At 24.6% G+C, this 21794-nt stretch overlaps 14 protein-coding genes across 14 annotated transcripts in view, besides 35 other annotated features; 10 read left to right on the forward strand and 4 right to left on the reverse strand.

Moving 5' to 3' along the window:
- EDI_085750 (uncharacterized protein) overlaps nt 1-27 on the forward strand; it is a gene marked incomplete at both ends in the record, with an annotated part of 704 nt that extends 677 nt beyond the window's left edge. Inside the window, one exon of the mRNA XM_001733302.1 lies at nt 1-27. This exon is cut by the window's left edge and continues 506 nt beyond it. Coding sequence (XP_001733354.1) covers nt 1-27 — 27 coding nt within the window.
- Nucleotides 28-346: 319 nt separating this feature from the next.
- Nucleotides 347-432: a sequence feature (AT_rich).
- A 91-nt stretch (nt 433-523) lies between these two features.
- Nucleotides 524-555: a sequence feature (AT_rich).
- A 278-nt stretch (nt 556-833) lies between these two features.
- Nucleotides 834-861: a sequence feature (AT_rich).
- A 72-nt stretch (nt 862-933) lies between these two features.
- Nucleotides 934-1740, forward strand: EDI_085760 (uncharacterized protein; the record flags this gene model as incomplete). Its single annotated transcript, XM_001736818.1, has 1 exon — nt 934-1740. One exon carries the CDS (start codon nt 934-936, stop codon nt 1738-1740), a length of 807 nt encoding a protein of 268 aa, XP_001736870.1.
- A 71-nt stretch (nt 1741-1811) lies between these two features.
- Nucleotides 1812-1893: a sequence feature (AT_rich).
- Nucleotides 1894-1922: 29 nt separating this feature from the next.
- Nucleotides 1923-1986: a sequence feature (AT_rich).
- A 325-nt stretch (nt 1987-2311) lies between these two features.
- On the forward strand, nt 2312-2623 carry EDI_085770 (uncharacterized protein; the record flags this gene model as incomplete). Its single annotated transcript, XM_001736819.1, has 1 exon — nt 2312-2623. One exon carries the CDS (start codon nt 2312-2314, stop codon nt 2621-2623), a length of 312 nt encoding a protein of 103 aa, XP_001736871.1.
- A 33-nt stretch (nt 2624-2656) lies between these two features.
- Nucleotides 2657-2770: a microsatellite.
- A 9-nt stretch (nt 2771-2779) lies between these two features.
- EDI_085780 (leucine-rich repeat-containing protein 33 precursor, putative) lies at nt 2780-5578 on the reverse strand (the record flags this gene model as incomplete). The annotated part of the gene is made up of 4 exons (XM_001736820.1): nt 2780-4954; nt 5007-5321; nt 5399-5485; nt 5540-5578. 4 exons carry the CDS (start codon nt 5576-5578, stop codon nt 2780-2782), a joined length of 2616 nt encoding a protein of 871 aa, XP_001736872.1.
- Nucleotides 3983-4011: a sequence feature (AT_rich).
- Nucleotides 5579-5686: 108 nt separating the features above from the next.
- Nucleotides 5687-5755: a sequence feature (AT_rich).
- Nucleotides 5756-5769: 14 nt separating this feature from the next.
- Nucleotides 5770-7054, forward strand: EDI_085790 (uncharacterized protein; the record flags this gene model as incomplete). The annotated part of the gene is made up of 2 exons (XM_001736821.1): nt 5770-5860; nt 5943-7054. 2 exons carry the CDS (start codon nt 5770-5772, stop codon nt 7052-7054), a joined length of 1203 nt encoding a protein of 400 aa, XP_001736873.1.
- A 41-nt stretch (nt 7055-7095) lies between these two features.
- Nucleotides 7096-7150: a sequence feature (AT_rich).
- Nucleotides 7151-7201: 51 nt separating this feature from the next.
- EDI_085800 (uncharacterized protein) lies at nt 7202-8231 on the forward strand (the record flags this gene model as incomplete). The annotated part of the gene is made up of 3 exons (XM_001736822.1): nt 7202-7539; nt 7609-7775; nt 7828-8231. The coding sequence occupies 3 exons, from the start codon at nt 7202-7204 to the stop codon at nt 8229-8231; spliced, it is 909 nt and encodes a 302-aa protein (XP_001736874.1).
- Nucleotides 7253-7295: a sequence feature (AT_rich).
- Nucleotides 7554-7588: a sequence feature (AT_rich).
- Nucleotides 7781-7809: a sequence feature (AT_rich).
- Nucleotides 8232-8320: 89 nt separating the features above from the next.
- Nucleotides 8321-8344: a sequence feature (AT_rich).
- Nucleotides 8345-8389: a microsatellite.
- A 146-nt stretch (nt 8390-8535) lies between these two features.
- On the forward strand, nt 8536-8874 carry EDI_085810 (60S ribosomal protein L35-3, putative; the record flags this gene model as incomplete). Its single annotated transcript, XM_001736823.1, has 1 exon — nt 8536-8874. One exon carries the CDS (start codon nt 8536-8538, stop codon nt 8872-8874), a length of 339 nt encoding a protein of 112 aa, XP_001736875.1.
- A 21-nt stretch (nt 8875-8895) lies between these two features.
- Nucleotides 8896-8976: a microsatellite.
- A 365-nt stretch (nt 8977-9341) lies between these two features.
- Nucleotides 9342-9381: a sequence feature (AT_rich).
- Nucleotides 9382-9558: 177 nt separating this feature from the next.
- Nucleotides 9559-9615: a sequence feature (AT_rich).
- A 146-nt stretch (nt 9616-9761) lies between these two features.
- Nucleotides 9762-9791: a sequence feature (AT_rich).
- Nucleotides 9779-10855, reverse strand: EDI_085820 (uncharacterized protein; the record flags this gene model as incomplete). Its single annotated transcript, XM_001736824.1, has 1 exon — nt 9779-10855. The coding sequence occupies one exon, from the start codon at nt 10853-10855 to the stop codon at nt 9779-9781; it is 1077 nt and encodes a 358-aa protein (XP_001736876.1).
- Nucleotides 10155-10197: a sequence feature (AT_rich).
- Nucleotides 10687-10722: a sequence feature (AT_rich).
- A 34-nt stretch (nt 10856-10889) lies between the features above and the next one.
- Nucleotides 10890-10936: a sequence feature (AT_rich).
- A 79-nt stretch (nt 10937-11015) lies between these two features.
- Nucleotides 11016-11155: a sequence feature (AT_rich).
- Nucleotides 11156-11317: 162 nt separating this feature from the next.
- Nucleotides 11318-11345: a sequence feature (AT_rich).
- A 96-nt stretch (nt 11346-11441) lies between these two features.
- Nucleotides 11442-11468: a sequence feature (AT_rich).
- A 149-nt stretch (nt 11469-11617) lies between these two features.
- Nucleotides 11618-11663: a sequence feature (AT_rich).
- An 83-nt stretch (nt 11664-11746) lies between these two features.
- Nucleotides 11747-11802: a sequence feature (AT_rich).
- Nucleotides 11803-11845: 43 nt separating this feature from the next.
- Nucleotides 11846-11880: a sequence feature (AT_rich).
- A 408-nt stretch (nt 11881-12288) lies between these two features.
- Nucleotides 12289-13140, forward strand: EDI_085830 (uncharacterized protein; the record flags this gene model as incomplete). Its single annotated transcript, XM_001736825.1, has 1 exon — nt 12289-13140. The coding sequence occupies one exon, from the start codon at nt 12289-12291 to the stop codon at nt 13138-13140; it is 852 nt and encodes a 283-aa protein (XP_001736877.1).
- A 910-nt stretch (nt 13141-14050) lies between these two features.
- Nucleotides 14051-14104: a sequence feature (AT_rich).
- A 453-nt stretch (nt 14105-14557) lies between these two features.
- On the forward strand, nt 14558-16747 carry EDI_085840 (carmil, putative; the record flags this gene model as incomplete). Its single annotated transcript, XM_001736826.1, has 1 exon — nt 14558-16747. The coding sequence occupies one exon, from the start codon at nt 14558-14560 to the stop codon at nt 16745-16747; it is 2190 nt and encodes a 729-aa protein (XP_001736878.1).
- Nucleotides 15531-15553: a sequence feature (AT_rich).
- Nucleotides 16113-16141: a sequence feature (AT_rich).
- Nucleotides 16736-16789: a sequence feature (AT_rich).
- Nucleotides 16790-17291: 502 nt separating this feature from the next.
- On the forward strand, nt 17292-18290 carry EDI_085850 (protein arginine N-methyltransferase 1, putative; the record flags this gene model as incomplete). The annotated part of the gene is made up of 1 exon (XM_001736827.1): nt 17292-18290. The coding sequence occupies one exon, from the start codon at nt 17292-17294 to the stop codon at nt 18288-18290; it is 999 nt and encodes a 332-aa protein (XP_001736879.1).
- A 116-nt stretch (nt 18291-18406) lies between these two features.
- On the reverse strand, nt 18407-19497 carry EDI_085860 (protein phosphatase 2C, putative; the record flags this gene model as incomplete). The annotated part of the gene is made up of 3 exons (XM_001736828.1): nt 18407-18536; nt 18610-19220; nt 19273-19497. The coding sequence occupies 3 exons, from the start codon at nt 19495-19497 to the stop codon at nt 18407-18409; spliced, it is 966 nt and encodes a 321-aa protein (XP_001736880.1).
- A 612-nt stretch (nt 19498-20109) lies between these two features.
- Nucleotides 20110-20218: a microsatellite.
- A 173-nt stretch (nt 20219-20391) lies between these two features.
- Nucleotides 20392-20420: a sequence feature (AT_rich).
- EDI_085880 (tyrosine protein kinase Lyn, putative) lies at nt 20415-21197 on the reverse strand (the record flags this gene model as incomplete). The annotated part of the gene is made up of 1 exon (XM_001736829.1): nt 20415-21197. One exon carries the CDS (start codon nt 21195-21197, stop codon nt 20415-20417), a length of 783 nt encoding a protein of 260 aa, XP_001736881.1.
- A 59-nt stretch (nt 21198-21256) lies between these two features.
- Nucleotides 21257-21382: a microsatellite.
- A 1-nt stretch (nt 21383) lies between these two features.
- On the forward strand, nt 21384-21722 carry EDI_085890 (DNA-directed RNA polymerase II subunit RPB11, putative; the record flags this gene model as incomplete). Its single annotated transcript, XM_001736830.1, has 1 exon — nt 21384-21722. One exon carries the CDS (start codon nt 21384-21386, stop codon nt 21720-21722), a length of 339 nt encoding a protein of 112 aa, XP_001736882.1.
- A 20-nt stretch (nt 21723-21742) lies between these two features.
- Nucleotides 21743-21794: part of a sequence feature (AT_rich) that runs on past the window's edge.

The raw sequence follows: 21794 nt of genomic DNA on the forward strand, positions 1-21794 counted from the left end.
GAAAAGCAAAATTTCAGGATTCTTTGAAACATCTGCAATAAGTGGAAATTCTTATAAAGAAATATTAGAGACTGCAATTAAATATACTCAAAAATCATCTCTTTGGAAGAAAAAACAATAATTTATGTTTTAGTTTAACCAATGACAAATCTTTTTCATCATACTATAATATGAATAACCAAATTCTGATCAACACTTCAAAATAATCAAAATTATAAATGAAATAAAAATCAGAGAGATGGCCATGCGTAACAAGTTGTGGACGGCCTTTATCTTCATAAGAAGATTATACTCACTCATCATTTTATTTGAACCTGAAGGATCTAACTTGTTCTTCTTTTTTTCCTTTTTTATAGTTTTTTTTTCTTAAATAATTATTATGGGTTTAAATTAAATAGTTATAAGTATTATAAAATTAACTATTATTATTTTCTCATTTTTTTTTGAGTTATGAAGAACAAATTTAATACTTTACTTGAAAATGACAATCCTAAACCATTCAATTATTCTTAGAGATACATTCTTTTTTTTTTATTTTTTAATACAATTTTTTTTGTTGTAATTTCCTTTTTTGAAGGTAGAAGGGTTGATAGTGGAATAAGAAGTAAAGGTGTTTTTGTAGACTTTGTTATAAAAGAAAGAGACAAGAAAATGAAATAAGTTTAAGAACCCAGACAGTCAAAGAAATCAAATATACTTCATAACTTATGTTTATATGGCAAGAAATGAAAGTAAGTAGTTTTTTATTTTAAACAAATTCTTCTTTTGTTGGAAAGCAAGAGAGAAGTGAACAAGCTAAATTTAGCAAGAAAATTATGAAACTTCAAGAATGGAATAAATATTATAATATTTCTATAATTTCAGCTTCACCAAAAAAAGTTTTGTATTTGAAATAAATAACAAAGAACTTCGAAGAAGTAAAAGAATAAACAAATGGCTACGACGTCACAAAAAGTTCATATTGCTCAAGTGGGTGGAGTATGGACATATATTCCACCAAATACAATTGTTGAAACATTACAACAAATATTACACGAAAACGGAAATGATAAAATACGAGCTGCTGATTTACAACAAATATTTGATAATTTTTATAATTCTTCATTGGCCAAATTATCACCAACAATTCAAATGTATTTTTCGTTTAGATTTTTAAAACAAGAATCAGCTGAAGAAAAACGTATTGGGACATTAACTATTGTAAAAAATTTAGACTTCTTAACGGTAAATTATCTTAATGACTTTGCCAGAATAATTGATAATTATGTCCCTGATTGGAGTACTTGTGACTCTTTTAGTAATAAAGTACTTGGACCATTGGTTAAAAAAAGTGATGAATTTGCTCATAGTGTTGCACAATGGAAAGACTCAGGAAAAGTATGGCGTATGAGAGCATGTTGTATTGCTTTTGTTAATTTGGCTAAAGTTGGAGCAATGACAGAATTATCTTTTGAGATATGTGCTCATTGTTTAAGAAGTAGTGAACGATTTGTTCAATTAGGAGTTGGATGTTTGTTAAGAGAAATGTCATTAATGTTTAGTGAAAATGTAGTTGAGTTTATTACTCAAAATTTCAGGTATTTTAGTAGAGAAGGATTACGTTATTCAATTGATAAATTAAATTGTGATGTTCGTAAGAAAATTTTATCATTAGGAAAAAGAAAAGGTGCCGCTACACTCCAACAAGATATAAAAGATGAAGAAACCTTTATGACTGAAAATCAAAATTCAAAATATTAATTGTAACAACTCTTAATTTATTTAGGAAGGCTAAGACTTTCTTAATTATTAATTTTTACAGTCTATCTCTCATAATAAACAATTAAAAATATTTATTTTCCATTTTTGTAATATAATTTTTGATTTAATTACTCAGTTAATAATTTATTTAAACATCTCTATATTTTTAGACTTCTAGAAACATATATTTTTAAGATAATAAGAGAATAATTATTAATTAATAAATTTTATGAAAAAGATAAAAAAGTTAGAAACCTCTAAATAGGAGTCTGATTAATGAATTTTTAGATTTCATTTAATTCATGTCTGATATGGAAGACACGTTTGTTTTTATGTTTTAGACTCTTTTTTAATACCCAAACACTTGGTTATTATCAACCTTTCATCTAATTTTTGAGATGAATTAATCACATTTCAATCTTATTGAAATGGTTATATTCTAAGTAGATTAAGACTTATACGTTATTGTAAGATAAAAAGAGGCACTGTTTAAGTTTGTGAAACTGTGTCAATATTATGTAAGTAAAGTGTTAGGAATTTTTTAAAAAATAAAAGATATATTCGAAAGGATATGTTTAATATAATAAGAGAATGGAAAGGGACTAACAACAATAGCAAAAAACCGAAGATTACAAGATCTACTAAGAAAAAAGGAGGAAAAAAAAATAAAAATCCTTATATCATTTTTTGTAATACGAAAAGAGAAGAAGTTAGAGCAGCTAATCCAAATTTAACTTCAAAAGAAATTCTTAGCAAATTAGTAGAGATGTGGAATGCTCTTGATGTAGAACAAAAAGCAGCATATAAACCAAAACCAAGACAAGTTCCACAAAAAAAACAAGTAAAAAAAGAAGAGGAAATAGTTGAAGAAAAGAAAGAATAATTTTGTTTTAAATTAAGTGTTTGAGTTTTTATAAAAATAAAATAAGAAGAAATAATGAAAAAATACAAAAAAATATAAAAACATTTTTTTACAAAAAATATTGATTTAGAATTAACTAAAATAAATATTAGAAAAAATAAATTAAAAAAGTTATTATTATTTCTCTTCATTATTTATTTCAATAAAAGAATCCAAAGATAAAATTGTCACATTTATATTTCCTATACAATTTCTTTCTAGTGCAATATCTCTAATTAAGTTAGCTATTCCTGGTGGTTGAATATGAACAGATTCCATTATGATTGATTGAAGCTCATTTTGATCAATAACATCCCATACTGATTTTGAAATTGTTAATACAAATTTAAAGTCATTGTCATACTCTATTTTTGTTATATCAGGAATTGCACTTAATAAGTTATGATACTTACTTTCACCAATACATTTACCAACATTAATCACTCCATTTAACATATTATTATTATCAACAAAACCTCCTTTTTGCATAATTTTCTTTTTCATTTCATTATTATCTAAACAATGGTCAATTCCTATTTCTTTAATATTTGAATTTGAAATAATATAACTTCGTATACTTCCACATTGTGCAAAATATAACATTTTATTATAAAAAACATAAACTAATCCACTACACCCATCACTAAAATTCTTTTTTTTTACTTTTTCATTTAATCGTTGAAATGTAGAAATTAATGATTCTTCTATATTCTCTTGCATCGGCTTATTACTTACTCGATTTAAGAAATAATCAACAAATTTATATGAACACAGTCTAGCAGTTCTTCCTCCTGAATGACCTTCAAAACTTCCAACAATAATTCCTTTTGTAAAAATATTTCTTGCAACACAAATAGTACTTTTCATGTATTTTTCATTTCCACGTGAAATACCAATTCCGATAATTTTATAGGAATCAATGTTGAACAACATTTCTTCTTTTGGAGTTTGTAATAGTTTTAAATTTACTTTCTTTGATTTAAATTCATTAGCATTTGCAACAATTTCAGGTATTTTCTTTATTAATTTATCATCTAATATTCCAGTAAGTTCTAATGATGGTTGGTTAAGTCTCTGAATATTATATGTTGCAGTAATTGTTTTAATCTTTTTACAATAAGAAAATAATCCAAAGGTATTAATTAATGGATTACCAATAATATTAAACTCTTCTAATTGGTCCCATTGAGAAGGATTTGAATATTCAGTGATTAGGTTAAATGATAAATTTAATTCTTTTAGATTTTTATTTAATCCTAATGTATTAAATTCTCTAATTTGGTTATAAGATAAGTCAAGACTCTCTAATAGTTTTAATTCTTTGATAGTGTCTGGAATTACTTTAATTTTATTATTATTCATTATTAATACTTTCATTTGACTCATTTTACAAAACTCTTTAGGGAAAAAATTCATATTGTTTGATGATACTCGTAACTCTTCTAATTTATTTAAATGCTCAAAATGTTCATAACTAATTATATGATTGTTTGATATGTCTAGTACTTTTAAGTTACAAAGTCCACTAACTATATCAATTGGAATAGAATATAATTCACAGTTAGACATTGACAATAATGTCAGACATGCACACTTAGTAATTCCAATTGGTGGTATTCTCAATGGATTATTATTCAATATCAATTGTTCAATAGAAGTGTGGAATGTAAGATCATTAACTGTACTTATGTTATTATAAGAAAGGTCTAACAATTGAACTTTTTCGCATTGTGATAAATTAGGTGTTTGAATAAATTTATTATGACCTAACTTTAGTACAGGTAAATCTGCATATCTTTGTATAGTAATTTCTGAAATTTTATTGAATGAAGCATCAACAGAACATCTTCTTGGAATATCTTGAATTGATGTAATCTCATTTTTATGAAGACATAATAACATCATTTTAGTGAGATTGATTAATGACGGAAACTCTTCAATTGAACTATTAATTAATTCTATCTTTTCTAATTCAGTGTTTATTGAAATGGAAGGGAACTTTTTATTAATTGGATCAATAATATTAGAATAGTAAAATTCTTTTAAATGAATGAGAGAAGTGATTTCAGGAATTACTTTAAATGGATTATCTCTGAGATTTAATTTTGTCATCTTTGTCATTTTTTCAAATATTCTTTCTGAGAAAGAATCAATCAAGTTAGAATGAAGATCAAGGCTTTGAAGATGAGAGAGTTGTCTACAAACTTCAGGAATACTTGTAATTTTATTTTCTGAAAGGTCAAGGTGTGTTAATAAAGTCATTTGAGGAACTGGAGTTGGAACATTATCAAACTTATTTCCTGAAAGGCTAAACTACAATACATTAATAAAGAGATCTTCTGTATAATAAGGTTGATAAACAAACACTAATAATTTTCATATTAACAAGAGCTTTTGGTAAATGATCTAAGTCATTATATGAACAATCAAATTGTCTTAACCTCTCAAATGAATCAATAAATAATGGAACCTCTGTGATTCTATTATTAGAGACATTAAAGTCTTGTAACTCTTTAAGAACAGTTAGTGTTTGGGGAATTAAAGCTATTTGATTCCTACTGACATCAAGTTTTTTAAGGTTTATTAATTCAGTAAAAAAAATTGGTATTTCTGTTAGCTTGTTATTTGAAACAATAAGAGAAGTTAATGACTTAAATGTTTTGAGTTGTTTTGAAAATACCTATATCATTATTTTAGAACGAAAAGACAATAACACGTAATAAAAGATTCTTAAAAAAAAGTGATGAAATTTCAAACTATTTCATTTTCACTAAGGTCCATATCATATATCGTTGTTGAACTTGAAAAGGCTTCTTTAGGTAGTCCTTTTAAATTCTTAAGTCCCTAAAATATGACTACTCTTTCTTCTTAACTGGTTGATGAGGAGAAAACTCAAACTTTTTGTCTTAAATCAATTGCGGAGGAATGTTTCTTCATTTAAAATTATAAGATCTCTATTACTCCTAAAAAACTCCAATGTTACAAACTGTCCATTCTATTTTCACTAAACCCATGTAGTAGAAGAAAAAACATACAAAAAAGATCTTTAAATTTTAATTTATTAGATTAGTTTTTTTCTATTTTTAGTTTTTTTAAATAAAAATCTTTTAAAAAGTATCAAGAAAAATATGGAAGAAGATGACAAAAAACCTCTTTTTCAATTCTTCAAATCAAAGAAAGATTCTGAGACAGAACAAAATCTGGTTGCTAATGAAGAGAGTTTGGTGATTATCATTTTTATTAAAAGAAAGAAAATAAGTACTGTTTTTGTGAATAAAGGAATTTATTAACACTATTTTAGAACAAGACAAAAGTATTAGTTCAAAAATTGGTACTTTTATATCAACATTTACTTCAAGTAAACCTTCATCACACAAAACTACAAAATCAAAATCAAAAGAACCTGAACAAACATATCAACCTGCTTATCCAAGAGAATATGACCTTCTTACATCAGGACAATTTCAATCTGAATCAGCTGTTCCTAAAGATACTAGATATATGAATGAAGGTACAACAGAAACAACCGACACAATGGGAAGTGTTAGTAGTTTCTCAACTACATTAGAATTTAATAGAAATACTGTTTTACCAGAAGAAATGGCAGAAAATCAAGAATTTTTTATGGGAAGAAATACCAAAACACCAGAACGATATATGACAATTCGAAATCAAATTATTGATATGTGGAATGAAACAAAACCAAATTATCTTTCTAAAACACAAGTTAGACTCAAAATGAAAGATTGTGGGGATGTTAATGCTATTGGAAGAATTCATAATTTTTTAGAAAAAGCAGGATGGATTAATAGTGGACCAGTTGTTGGAAAATATATTCGATCAAAAAATAGAATTCAAAAGAAAAGTAGTAATGCTAATACATTTCATCATAGTGAAGGAATAAGAAGTTCAAGTACATCAGTAATTAATGAAAATGAACAATGTGGAAGTTTAAAATTTAGTGAAGAAATGGTTAGTTTTGATGAGAGTCATATTATTATGGAAAATTCATTACTATTAATAATGGATTTACACTCAAGATTAATTAATCATTCTTTTGGATTATTATTAGGACAACAAATTACTCCATTATTATATGTCTTTGATGGAATATTTCCATTAAATGTAGGAATTGTTCAATTACCACCACTAGAAAAAGTAATTGGTATTTATCATTCAAATAATGATATTTTACCAACTGAATTTTCTACTTATTATCCTTATTGGAGATTTGAAATTATTTACATGAGTCATAATAATTCATTCCATTTCTTTAATAGAACTAAAGGTGGATTAGAAGTAAAGACTATTGAAATTATTAAAAAAGAAACTGCAAAAATTGATTTAGAAAGAAGTCCTTATGTTTCATTAATTATGAATTCATATGTTTTATCTCATTTAAATGGAGAATGAAGTAATTTAAAGAGAAATGATTTAAATGCAAAATAGGAATGTTATTTAATTTATTTAATAGTTTTAATATAGTTTTAATATAATAAAATTATTTTAGGAAAAAAAAAAAAGAAGTAAAAAGGAAGATGAACGAACAGAAAGATTTAAATGAGTATTTCTTTAGAGACAGCTGCATTGGTTGATGGATTGTTATTATGCTTTTTTTATTTAATAGTATTTATATTTACAATTACTAATAATTGTTTGAGATTTGGAAAAAGATTTAAAATGAAACATTTTGAAAACAAATCATGTCTTGGACCAAGAATAGTATTTAGAATTGGAAATTACTTTACTATTTTAGATGGATTATTAATGGGTATTGGATGTTTAATATATTATGGAATAGGAGTTAATTCATTTAATTTTTATATGTATTATGAATTATTAGATATCGGATGTGTCTATGGAATATTATTTACATTCTTTTTTACAATTACTACAGTGTTTGTAATTCTTCTATTAAAACAATAAAATATTTATTTAAGAAAATAAGAACTTATCTTTTTCTTTAGTAAAAATCAATTATCAAGACTCTTACCTAATAACAAAAGTTCATTAACAAAATGGTTTGATGGAATTAATTCATTTAATATTGGATTTAGTGTATGTACTATTGTATCAAATATTGTGTTATTAGTTTATTGTGAAATATTATGGCAGTATCAAGGATGTTTTGTACGTTTGTTAATTATTTTATTATAAATATAAAAAAAGTTATTCATCTAAATTAGTTGAAGCATCATATACATCTACAATATTTGAAATAATGTTTGGATTTGAATCAAGTGTTCATTTTCTTTTATGTGGTATATCAATGATATTTTTTATTCTTCATTTACATGAAATATTTAAAACATTTATTGATGTTGAATTTAAAAAGATTAAAAGAAGAGAAATGATTTGTAGTTTTATTCTTGTATTTTCTTTCTTTTGTCGTTGTGTTTTTAATTTATTATTTAATGGTATTGCTGTCACTAGAAGTGAAGTCCTTGAAAAAGATGTTTATGATTATCATAGAGTCTATGAAGATTATAGAAACCAATTCCTTAATGGTCCAACTGACTGGTTTAGTATTATTGTAACAGCAATTACACCATTGGTCACAATGCAAATGATGGTAGACTATCCTTTTTAGTCTTGTAATTCATTCTCTTCTAAATCATTTAACGTTATATATAACAGAGTTTCAAAAATAGATAATAAAAAACCCCTCTTCACTAAAACTATAATAAATAATTAAAATAATATAAAAAAAATTAGATAAAAAGAAAAAAGAAAAAAATAAAAGAAAAACCCTTCAAACAAACTTTGAAGATTGAGCAAAGAGTTTGTTACTGTACATACCATATTTGTTTTAATTCATTATTTTAAATAAAAGTGATATCTTATTGAAAATATATTAACAAATAGTGTCTTTGAAGATTTCCGCCATTAAAGCCATGAGCAAAAATGATATGAATGCTAAGTTGGTTGAACTTAAAGGAGAACTCGCCAACCTTAGAACCGCTAAAGTTACTGGTGGAGCTCCAGCTAAAATCTCAAGATTAAGAGTTGTTAAGAAAGATATTGCTAGATTATTAACTGTCATGAACACCCAAAGAATGGAAGCTCTTAGAAAGTATTACAAACAAGCCAAATATGTTCCAAAAGAAATTAGACCAAAGACCACTAGAAAGGAAAGAAGACAATTAACCAAAGCACAACTCAACCTTAAAACTGTTAAAGCTGCTAAAAAGGCACAACACTTCCCAGCTAGAAAATTCTTTGTTCTCGCCTAATTTTAATTTTGGTTGTTGATGACTTTTTTATTCTTTTATTTTTCTATTATTTCATTTTTTTAAGGGTTTGTTTTTATTATTCATTATTCATTTTCTGTTTATACTACAACATTATAACTGTCTTTGTTATTTACTCTTTGACTAACCATTCATTGTCTTTATTATATTCACTTTTATTTCAAATATTGTCTTGTGTCTCTATTATTATTTACTCATATTTCTTACTTTCAGAGCTAATAAAAACAAATTTAAAAAATCTTTTTTCATAAAAACAGTTAATAATTTCAGTTTTTAAGAACTGAGTGATTATTATTCCTGTTTTTTGAATTAGTTTTTAGGATTTTGAAGATATCGTTATTTGAAAGGATTAAAATTAGGTAAAGTATTATTTTCATTATTATGTCTTATCCTTACAACTGAACCAGGAAGCACAATATTCAATAAAAACAATAATTAGTTTAATGCACTTTATTTTTATAAATTAATAATATAAGAATATTATATTAACTATGGTTGTGTTTATTTTTAACAAGTTATATTGGGGAGATATAAGTATTTTTATAAGAGGTGTAAAGTCTTATCACATCTTAAAGAAGAGAAAAGGGGTCTAATACGTCAAATTATTTAGTTTTTGTTTTTTGTGACATGAGTAAGTATTTATGAAAAGACGTTTATTGGAATATGTAAAAATGAAAATAAATATTTAATTGTTTTTAACTTTAATGAATTTACTAATATAATGGCTTAATGTTTTATAGCACAGAATGAATTAACAATAAAGCATTAAGAAGTTAATACAAAAAGTTAAATAAAAATAATCAAAGAATGAATAAGTTGAATTAAAGGGGATGTATTTATATAAAAGTAGAAATATTAGAAAACAGAAGAATAATAATATTTTAATTTAATCTAAATTAGATGTTAATCTTCTTTCAACAAGTCTCATTACTTTTTTATTTGAGACTCTATTTTTTTCATAATTAAGAAATTGAAGTTGTATTGAGTTTATTGGATTAAATGAGTATTGGTTGATTAAGGAAATATTTAATTCAGTAAATTCTTTAGAAACTTTAATACAACTATTTTGTTCATAAATTAATTTTATGTAATTTGTAAAGTTAAATGGTTGTTTATTTTCTTTGCTTAATTTAGTTTGAATACATTTAATTAATTGGCTAATAGTATAATGGTAAAACCATAATGATTCATGTTGTGGATTTAAATGAATTAAAGTGGATACCCAAACATATTCTGAAATAAAAAAGTCTTTTATTTGTTGGTTAATTTCATTTAATTTAATAAAATAAGAATTATTTATAAATTCTATACTATAGTATATTTCAATCACTCTTTTTCTAATATTCATTAATGAATAATCACTTGAATCATTTATTATTCCTTCTTCGCACCACTTCATAATATCAAAATAAATATGGTCAATATAACAATGATCAATTAACCATAAAATATGTTTATATAAATGATATCCTCGGCTATATTTTGATATTGCCTTGGTAATAAAATTAAATTCATATTTACTTTCTTCTTGTTTTAAAAGTCTATTTCTTTTTGAGTAGATCATTTCTCGATAATAATATATCAAAAATCCTTTCTTAAATCTTTTACTCAAACTCTCTGTAAATCTCATCTCACTTATTTCGTTTATTTTTAATTCAAAACGTTTGTTCCATGCAATCGAACAATCACCATTAATCATAAGACAAACTGTACTACATTCAATTGGATAATCTCTTATATTTTTCAGAGCAACTCTATACATTTGACCAATTAACTCAAAGAACAATCCAATACTATTTTTATGAATATAAATTACTTTATTTTTTATTTCATTTCTTGGATATTTTTTTATAAATTCATTATACCCAATACCGATAATTCCTATTTCATCAAATTTCCACTCCTTTTTTAATTCATCGCATGTAATAATTTCATTGAGTATTTCTTTATCACTTATTTCCATTAAAACTTTTTTCAAGTTCTTGTTTATTGTTTTGTTTAATAAATGTTTATCAATTAAATAATAGTTTATTTTTTTTTATTTGATTGATAGTCTTTTCAGAAATTATTTTGTTTCTTTTTAAAGAAGCAATCTAATCATTTTGTTACAACTAACTGATAAGAAAATAATTATTTATTATAATTTTTTATTCAATTATTACTGTTATATTTCTAAAAAAACTATTTTTTATGAATTATACATAATTTTAATTTAATAATTAAATAAATTACAAAACTTTATAAATAAAATTGAATTTAAAATGAAAGAAGGAACTAGTTAGTTTGATCTTTTTATTTTCACAGTCTATTATCATCTGTCTACTTTTTTATTTTTATTAAAAAGGATTTCAATTAAATTGTTTTTCATAACTAGTATTAAGATAGAGTCTGATTATTTCATTATTTTAAAATAGTCTTTAACTTCATTAAATTATATTATTTATTTTTATTTAGTATTAGTTATGATTATCTTAGTAAGTTTAAATTTAGGATGTTATTTGATTAAATTTTTTTATTCATCAAACTTAGGGGAATGAAAATGTTCTATGATTAAAAAAATATATATTTTTAATTAACCTGTTTCGAGTTAATAATGATGACTTCTTTAATTTCATTTCTCTTATTTTATTTTATTAACTCTAAAAATACCCATGTTTTCAATGAGTTTAGTCTAATTGATTTAACAACTAATATTTCAAATACAATATCATGATACAATTTGTTCATTTTATAACTTATTTAAAGATTAAAGATAAATAATTTAAATATATCCTTTTAGTTTGTGTGTTTGGTAGTAATTTTTAGAGTTTCTCCATTTTTTTATATTTTTGTATTTGAAGTATTGAAGAAATAGATAATTTAATAATGTTGATTTAAAATGATGTTATATATAAATTAAAATAAATAAATGAAACTTAGGCATTGGTTTGATTAAATAGAACCAAAGGGACAGTATTAAAATTTAAATAATTCTTTGTTATAAATTTTCCTTTCATCTATTCTTCAGCATCAAAAATCTAATAGATAAATAATAGTAATTTATTCTTGTTAATGAAAGTCTCAAACCATTTTTTTTTATTCAAGCTCACAACTATAGAATAACATCTATAATACTATCAACTAATATAAGAATATGGTATGAACTACAAGATTCATTAAACAAAAATGTATTCTTTGAATGTACAAAATAACAACTGTACTTTTAAATCCTCTATTTCTTGTTTCAATGATAGTGCCTTAACTTATTTCTGATTTTATAATATTTGTATGAAGTATTCTTAAAATTATTACTTTATTAAGTGAACATTTGAAAACACTATAAAATTTCTCAAAACTGGTTGGAATTAAAGCAATTATCTATGAAATGAAACTCAAAATCTAAAAAAAAAAGAGTTTATGTTTGGAACACTTAACAGAGTTAATTATGATGTTGGATATTTTTCTGTTGGGAATTCTAATAAGATTATTCTTTGTATTGGTGGACTAACTAATAACCTGTTTAATCATCAGTTATTCAATTTACTTGCTGACCATTTACATAACGAGTATCAAGTAGTTATTGCTCAACTCAGAAGTAGTGGGTATGGATTTGGTGTTTGTACTATTGATGATGACGTTGACGATATTGAACAAATTATTCAACAAATAATAAGAGGACAAGAAGTACATGAGATATTTATTATTGGGCATTCAACAGGATGTCAAGACATAATGAGAATGTATGAAAAACAAGTTCATTTGAAATACCCGATCAAGAAATGTGTTTTACAAGCTCCTGTTAGTGACAGAGATTCTGTAAGAAATGACCTTGAAGTGATAAGAGAGAAGAAAAGATTACTTAAAAAATATCAAATGAAAGAAGAAGATTTGAGTCAGAGCACAACCAATGACGAAAAGATTGAGCTATGCCAATATAAATATTGTTCTATTGTTCCTCTTCTAGAAAGAAGATTTATCTCATTATTTATGAGAAAAGGAAATGAAGACTTTTTTAGCGAAGACATGAAAAAAACAGAAATTATAGAAAGATATAGAAATGTCTCTTTGCCAAGTCTATTTGTTTTCAGTATGAAAGACCAATATATTCCATTAGACAATACTCAATATAACTTATTGATTAATAAAATTAAAGAATTAAATTCTAATATTCAGGTAGAACAGATCCAAGATAATCATGAAATTAGTGAAAAAGGCATTGAATTTATTACCAAAATAAAATGTTTTATTGAATCAAATACAACCAATTAACTCATTTAATTAACTTATTCTATCTTAGTTGTCCTAGAGTCAAACATTATTTTTTAATTTATTCCAATTAGAAATACCTAGTCTATACACTACAAAAAAGGTCAATCACCAATTAAATTGTAAAAGCTTAATACTAACTTAAGACGTCTTATTTTTGATCACTGGGCATTACTCTTTTCACTTAACATGGATAAATAGTACTTTAAGTCTTTTTAAATTATCATAGCTTTTTGTATTCTACAATACAATCGTCCAAACAATAAATCTTTGTTGTGATAATAGATTTATGTCTTTTAGTAATATGACACACCGCACAACATAATCTTATCAGAACAGAAATCCCAAAACACTAAAATAAATGATATCATTTATTAGTGTATTACTTTAACATGTTTTGTTGTTATTTGTTAATTATTTAATATCAACAGTATCAGAATAACTTCTAAAAAATTAATCATTCTTCACAGTGAAATAGAGGTGATTAACCACTAAGTGAATTTATTCAAACCCTTAGATTCATTTAGTGGTTCTTTTATTTAAACAAACACCAAGAAACGCAAAGGGTTTGGTCCTCCTTTATAAAAGATAAAACTTCTCTTTACTTAAAAAAACTCTTTTAGCAACCATTCCTTGTTATAAAATATAAAATTTGGGAGTTATGCCTTAAATACACAGCACTTTTCTGTTATTAATTGGTATTCCAAAATTAACATAAAAATATTTTTGAAACGAATTAATGATTTTATTTAAAACTTATTACCATTTTTTTTGTTGTTTTCCTCAATTCAATTTTCAAACAACAAATCCTTCAATCTTCTTGTTTAATGTATTAATAACTTTTTAAAGACAGACACAAATAAGAATTAAAGTCTTAGTTTTATCAAGAAATTATCTTAGGATTAAAATCCTGTTTTATAATTCAAAATATATATAAAAAATAGGATTTATTTAAAGAAAATAATTTGAGGTGTATAGTATTAATAATGAGTTAAATTCTGATGAATTTTGATTAAATAGTATTTCTAAGTGTTTAATTAACCTTTTGGAATAGTACAATTTTTGGTCATCTTTCATAATGTCTCTCTCTCTTCATGAGGTTTGCCTGTTAGAGACATTCAGGTTAATAGTTTTAGAAAGTACCTAAAAAAAGGCAATAACGAAGTGAGTTTCTTGGGGATATTCATCAAGTTTAGTATTGTTTTTGGCAAACAAAACCAATTTTAATGAAAATGAACCACGTCATAATATCAAAATATTTAGAAAAGAAGAATATAAATTGAATACGAAATTGGATTTTATTTAATCTTCAATACAAACCAATATTTTAAATTGAAAAGTTATTTTCTTTTGTGTAAATTCAGAGGTTATAAGAACTAAGGAAAAAGAAAACTTAAAAATTAAAAAATATAAGACAAACATGGGGAATGATATGAGTATGATTGAACCTTATTATGATGAAACAAAACATGATTATAATCTAGGATATCCAAAACATGGAGATTGTATTAGATGGAAAAGAGTTCTCAAAGTAGAATATGATAAAAAGAAAGATAAAGATGCTGTTGTAATTGTTACTAATCAAAGAATATATTTCTTTAAACCAAAGAAATTTAAAATTCCTAAATATCATAGTCATCTTTTTGATATTAAATCAATTGAAATTCCTTCTAACTCAAAGATTATTCTAACATTTCAAATTGGTAAAAAAGTAAAGAGTGTACAATTTTATGAACAAGCAGCTATTGAAATGGTACGGGCAATTAGAACATCAATACGTGATACTACCAATAATTATGGAGAAGATAAAATTATTTCAATAACAGATTTTGGAGATATTACAAAACCAAATAAAGATTTTAATCTTACTCCATCTTCAGCAATGGTTGAATCATATTTAAGTATTTGTAGTAGAAATAATGAAGAACCTAGTGTTAATCATGTTTATTTTCTTAAAAGAATGGAACAAAGAAATTCTTATTGTTTTGACTTTAGTGAAATTCCAGGAGTTTGTAATTCTAAATCACCTATTGGTTTTAATTTATCTAATGCATTTACTGCATTAAGTTATAACACTTCATTTACTCAAATTAAATTACATGACGTTTCAGCACCAGGATTAGATAAAGCAATTGCATTATTATTACAAAGAAATGAATACATTCAAGTACTTGAAGTTGTTAATTGTTCTACTAAACTTGATGCTAAAGAATTTAGTGAAGAATTAGCAATTTCACCTGTTGAAATTATTAATTTTCATGGAACACCAATTATAAAAGGAGAGTCATTAGGAATTATGATGAGTAAAAGAGAATATAAAGTAATTAAATTAGATGTTAATGGGTGTGGAATTAATAAATTAGGAGAGATGATGAGAGGTATGATGTTAAATGAAAATATAATTAAAAATATAAAAGCATTAGATATTTCTAATAATGGAAAAAATGAAGATTGTATATTAGAATTACCATTATTCATAGAAAAATTAAGTACTATTCAATCTCAAATTGAATATCTTAATATTTCTAATTTAGATGTTAATCTTGAAGAAGTTATGAATAAAATGAAAGGACTTAATCTTAAATATTTGAATATTACTGGAAATAAATGGAATAAATTAGATCAAGCAATGGAATTAATTAATTTCTTTCAAACAAATACTTCATTAAAACAAATTTGTATGAGTGAAATGAAATTTCAAATTGATCATATTGTTCCTGTTTTATCACCAATTGCAAATAATGTTAATTTAACATCAATTAGTTTAGATTTAAAGAATAATGGATTTGGAGTTGATGGAGGAATTGAATTATATAAAATATTACCAAGTTTTAAAAGTGTAAAAAAGTTAGATTTAAGTGGTAATAAATTAAAAGGAAAAGCAATGAATAGAATTTTAACATTTATGGAAACATTTAATGAATTAGATACATTATATATTGGAAATAATCCAATGAGTGGAAAAGAGTTAGAAGATTTTATTAAAAATTTAATTACATTTATTCGAGGGCATAGTAATGTTAAAATATTAAGAATTAATGAAATTGCAGAAAAAGAAAATACTTGTATGGATGACTTTTTATTTGAAATTGTTCATAATGAAAGTTTATTAGCTATTGATATTAGTGGTAATCATTTAAATGATTTAAGTACAATTCCAATCGGAGAAATTTTTATGAATAATAAAACATTAGTTGCATTAGATTTTGATAGAAATGATTTTACAACAGAAGGATTTCTATCATTAAGTTATTCTATTGAAAAGAATTCAACTCTTTCATTTGTGGATTATCCTTCAAAGATGTACAAAAAAATTTCAAAACAAACTATGTCTGTTGAATTATTACAAAGATTTGAAGAATGTTTCTATAATTTCTTCAACAAAATTAAAACTAATAAAACCAACAACTACTTTGGTGATATTCATATCTTTGATATTATTAATTCATATCCATTAAACATAACATCATATGAACTTTTAGACCAAAACATTCAACCAAAATTAATTGGAAAATACATCGAACCAATTCAAACCGATTGTCCAGAAATGCCAGAACAACTTAAATCTTTCTCAGATTTGAAGAAAGATCCTAACTACTATTATAATTAAATTAATTGTTATTATTTTAGTTCTTTTTGAATATAATTAAAACTGCTTTAACAAAGTTATTTAAAATGAAAAATAATAATTCTTTTTTACTCTTTATTTATTCAAAAAACAGTATTCTTTATTAGTTTATCAATAAACTATTTGATGAATATTTGTTAACTTTATTTCAAAGTTGGGAACATAAAAAACTAAAATATAAAGCTATTTCTAACTTAGTTGACTGGGCTTCTTGTTGAAAAAAATAGTCAAAACTATCTCTAAATCTTTTTCATAGTCCAACTAATTTAAAATTGGTAAATTACTCTATATCATTGCCATCAAGTATATTACCAATTATAAAAATCGAATTTAAGTAGTTTTTTTTAAAATATGGTTCTGTTTATAAGCCTTAAGAATTATGACGGTATAGAGTTAGTTTTCAATAAGTCAATTCTCATCTATTAGTGTTATGAATAAAAATAACTGAATAACAAAAAAGGAAGTAATAACATAAACAAAAAACCCTAAAAGAGGAACAAACAATAATATAAAAGTATTTTGATTAATGGAATCAAAACAATTTGCAGTTGATCAAAAGAAAGCAGACTTAGAATACTATTGGGATTCATACTCTACAATTAATATTCATGAACAAATGATTAGTGATTATACTCGAACACATACTTATGAAAAAGCAATTAATGCTTGTAATATTAAAGGAAAGATTGTTCTTGATGTTGGATGTGGTCTTGGGATTTTATCATTATTTGCTGCAAGAGCTGGTGCTAAACATGTATATGCAATTGAACGAGCTGCAATTGGAGAAAAAGCAATAGAAGTTATCAAAAATAATGGGTTTGAAGATGTTATTACTGTTATTCGTGGAAGAGTTGAAGATATTACATTACCAGTTGAACGTGTTGATGTAATTATTTCAGAGTGGATGGGATATAATTTATTATATGAATCAATGTTAGGATCAGTTCTTTATGCTAGAGATAAATGGTTGATAAAAGGTGGATTAATATTACCTGATAAATGTACTATGCATATCAATGGTATTGAAGATCAATGGTATTATGATAATAAAATTAATTTTTGGAGAAATGTTTATGGATTTAATATGACTCCAATGAGGGCTGAAGTATTAAAAGAACCATTAGTAGAAACTCTTAATTCTTCTTCTATTGTAACTTCTGATGATTGTATATTAACTATTGATATTAATACAATGAAATATGAAGACCAATGTTTTACTTCTCCTTTTAAAATTAAAGCTTTTAGAGAAGATTTTGTATATGGTTTTTCTACTTGGTTTGATGTTTCATTCCCTCAAAGTGGTGAAGTTCTTACAACATCTCCTTATCAAGTAGAAACACATTGGCATCAATCAATGTTTTATCTTGATGAACCAATTACTGTTGCAGCAGGTGAAATTATTGAAGGAACTTATTCATTAAAATTTAATGATATTAATCCAAGATTCCTTGATATAGAAATATCCTTCAATTTCCATGGGGTGTTCCATTCAGCAACAGGAACAATGAAATATCAAATGCAATAATTTTTTTTTGAATGATTGAATTTATAATTTATCAACTTTTTCTTTTTTATCAAACTTCACTTTAAATCTCAATTCATATTAACATTAAACGATAAAACAAAAGAGTAATCTAAGTATTATATAATTTGAATTACAATAACAGAGATATTATCGACACTTCCATTAATAAAAGCATTATTTCTTATTGTAGCGGCTAATTGATCTGGAAATAATGGTTTTGATAAGATTGTTTCTATTTCACTATCTCTGTTCCAATTAATTATCTTTCTATAAAAAAAAGAAATAATCACAAATAAACTGAGAAAAAAATAAAACAAACGATAGTGAATCAGTTACTCCATCAGTTACAATCACAATATATTTCATTGAAAGAGAATGAATTGATATGTCAGGATTATAAGTTAATGGTGGTTGTAGAAGTTTATCTCCAAGTGAACGAGAAAGATTTATTTGACCATTAACACGATCAACCCCTTTAATATTTACTACTTTTCCACCTGATGCAATGATTCGTTCTTTTTCAAATGTAGCAGAATGGTTTTGTGTCATTCTAGTTAAATGACCATTTTCATAAAAATAAATAGGTGAATCACCAACATGAGCTAAAATAACATCATCTGAACGAATAATACAAATAGATGCTGTTGTTCCACTGATTGTTTGTGATGAAATATTATTATGGATTGATTCAAATATTTGTGGTAATTGATGTTCACAATCTTTTGGATTTAAACAACTAAATTCACTTTTCATTGACAATAAACAATATCTTGCAGCTTCTTCTCCATTATGTCCATCAAAAATACCAATTATATCAATATTTGGAAATAAATCACCTAATACATTTGAAGTATCTTGCATACGATCATGTTTACCTATTGTTTGAGAAATTCCAATTTTATATCGTTTTGATGGTTGATATTCATGTTTCTAACAAATATGAATTTTGTTTTGAATGATATTTAAGATAAAATAACCAAACAATTAGTTCAATGTCTTGGATTCCATCAAAATTATCTCCTCTTCCACTTGATCCAATTTCAACACTTCCATTAGTATCTAATAAGTAAGTTATAGAACAAGGAGGTAATACTACTTGACAATTAAATACAACTTCATTACTAGAACTTATGGCTGGTTTTTCTGTTGCATAAAAAGCAGCCTTTCTTGACCGTTTTTTTCTCTCTGTTGTGGCAACACCATTCATTCCAGACAGACCCAAATGAAAAAAGTGAAAACTTTAAATGGATCATTTATAAAGAGGAAATATTCTAAGATTTCACTTTTCCTATACAAAAATTATTATTTTCGTGTCATTAGTTCCTTGACTTTTTTGTGTTATTCAACTTGTGTTATTCAAAATATTGTCTCCTTTATTCAACCAAACAGAACTTAACTAGAATGCCACCTTTCCTTCCAGTATTTACTAAACAATACACACATTTGTTTGAGTAACTCAATGATAAAATTTTAGAATATTAATGAAAGTAGAAAACAAAGTACCATAACAAAATTTACTTAAATTATCATTTTCATAAATCTATTCATTAATAATATTATTCAATCCTCAGAGAGTGTGTTATTATTATTTGATACTTCACTTTTATTGTTATTTTCGTGTCGTATTGTTGTTATTGGTTGATACAATGGATTTCTTATTGATTTACTGTTTGTGTTTCTGTTATTTGTTGTGATTAATCTGTTTATCACTACATTCATTTCATTAACAAATGAATAAGAATTAATGAACAAGAAGAGAGAAGGAGCAGATACAACAAAACAAGAATTAATCTAAAAGTATCTTAATATACGAATTTCAAACAACAGAAATCACATAGAAAGAACACAACAAGAAATCAAACAAGAAAGACAAATATAATAATAAAAGAGAAACACAAACAAAACACAAGGAACAACTAAAATACAAATTATCATTCTCTTTATTTTATTTATCCTTTTTTTCTTCTTTTAAAACTTAATGAAAATTATTTTTTTGAAGTATTATTTTGAACAATTTAATAAATGATATAAAGGTTCATAAATTATCGATGATAAGAATAAAGACACAACAACTTTTAAAGACAGTCAATCAAGTTGAAACAAATTAAATTTTATTAAAAGTTATTATAACGTTTTTTCTTTTATTTCATTGAACAAATCAATAATCATTCTTGCAGTAGGTCTTGATTCCATTTCATCTCTCCAACATTTCTTAGTGATGTCATGGATTTTTTTTAATTCTTCAATCTTTGGAGCGTTCCATCTAGGCCTTTCTTTACATTGAAAAGCAGCTTTAATCATAGACTCAGTTGTAGTTTTAGGAAAAGGATCAGTTCCTTTTGACTCACAAACAAACCAGATCACTAATCCAAGACTATAGATATCTGTTTTAGTAGATACCTCTTTACCAAAAACGATTTCTGGAGCAACCCAACAATCAACAGCTCTATTATGATTATAAGGTGGTTGATCAATAATTGACATTCCAAAATCACAAATCACAGCTCTTTGATTTCTAATTAAAATATTTTTAGGTCTAATATCTAAATGAATATATCCTACTCGATGGATATAAGCCAATCCTTTTGATATATCAGATAATAACACTTTTGATTCATTTAATGTTAATTGATTTTCAATAATATAATTTTCTAAATCATAAGGAAACCAATCAAGAAATATTGCTTCTGGTGTTGGTGTAATTCCAAATATTGAAACAATGAATTCACATGCACAATTATTAATACACTCAACTTCTTTAACAAAATCATCTTCATGTTTAAATTTTTTTATTGCAACTTCTTTGTTTAATAATTTTCCTTTAAACACTTCACCTTGTGCACCTTTAGAAACAAATTTTAAATCCTTTTTGATTTGATTCCATTGTCTTTCATTTAGTCGAAACATGGATGATTATCCTGAATTTTATAGATTTCCTATTCAATTGGTTCAAATAATGATTTATTTAAAAAGAAAAAGAGAAAAAGAAATTTAATATATATTATAATAAATTTATTATAATTATAAGAATTTAAAATAATAAAAAATAACAAAAAATAAAATTAAAATCTTAAAAAAAAATGAAAAGAGAATATGAACGCACCAGACTTAAATGAAATTTATGTTATGAAACCAAATGAACAAAAAATTTTATGTGAAGAAAATGGTCATGTTTGTAAATTTACTTTTGTTAAAGAAGATCATACAGCTGGAAACATTCTTCGTGTTATGTTATTAAGAAATCCTCATGTGTTATTTGCAGGATATAGACAACCTCATCCATTAAATTATATTATTGAAATGACTATTAGAACAGATACTACAATAACTCCTAAACAAGCATTAGAACAAGCAATGGATGATGTTATTCATGAAATAGAAATAATGCAAAATGAATTTGAATCATCTTCAGTAGGAATTAATTCATATTAACTTCTAATTGATTGTATAACTTTTAAAATATAAAAATATTAATTAATTTATTCCTTTTTTTAATATGTAAAT

Source organism: Entamoeba dispar, genomic scaffold (genome assembly GCF_000209125.1).
Source record: "Entamoeba dispar SAW760 scf_1105229460127 genomic scaffold, whole genome shotgun sequence".
NCBI classification, from domain to species: Eukaryota; Evosea; order Mastigamoebida; family Endamoebidae; genus Entamoeba; species Entamoeba dispar.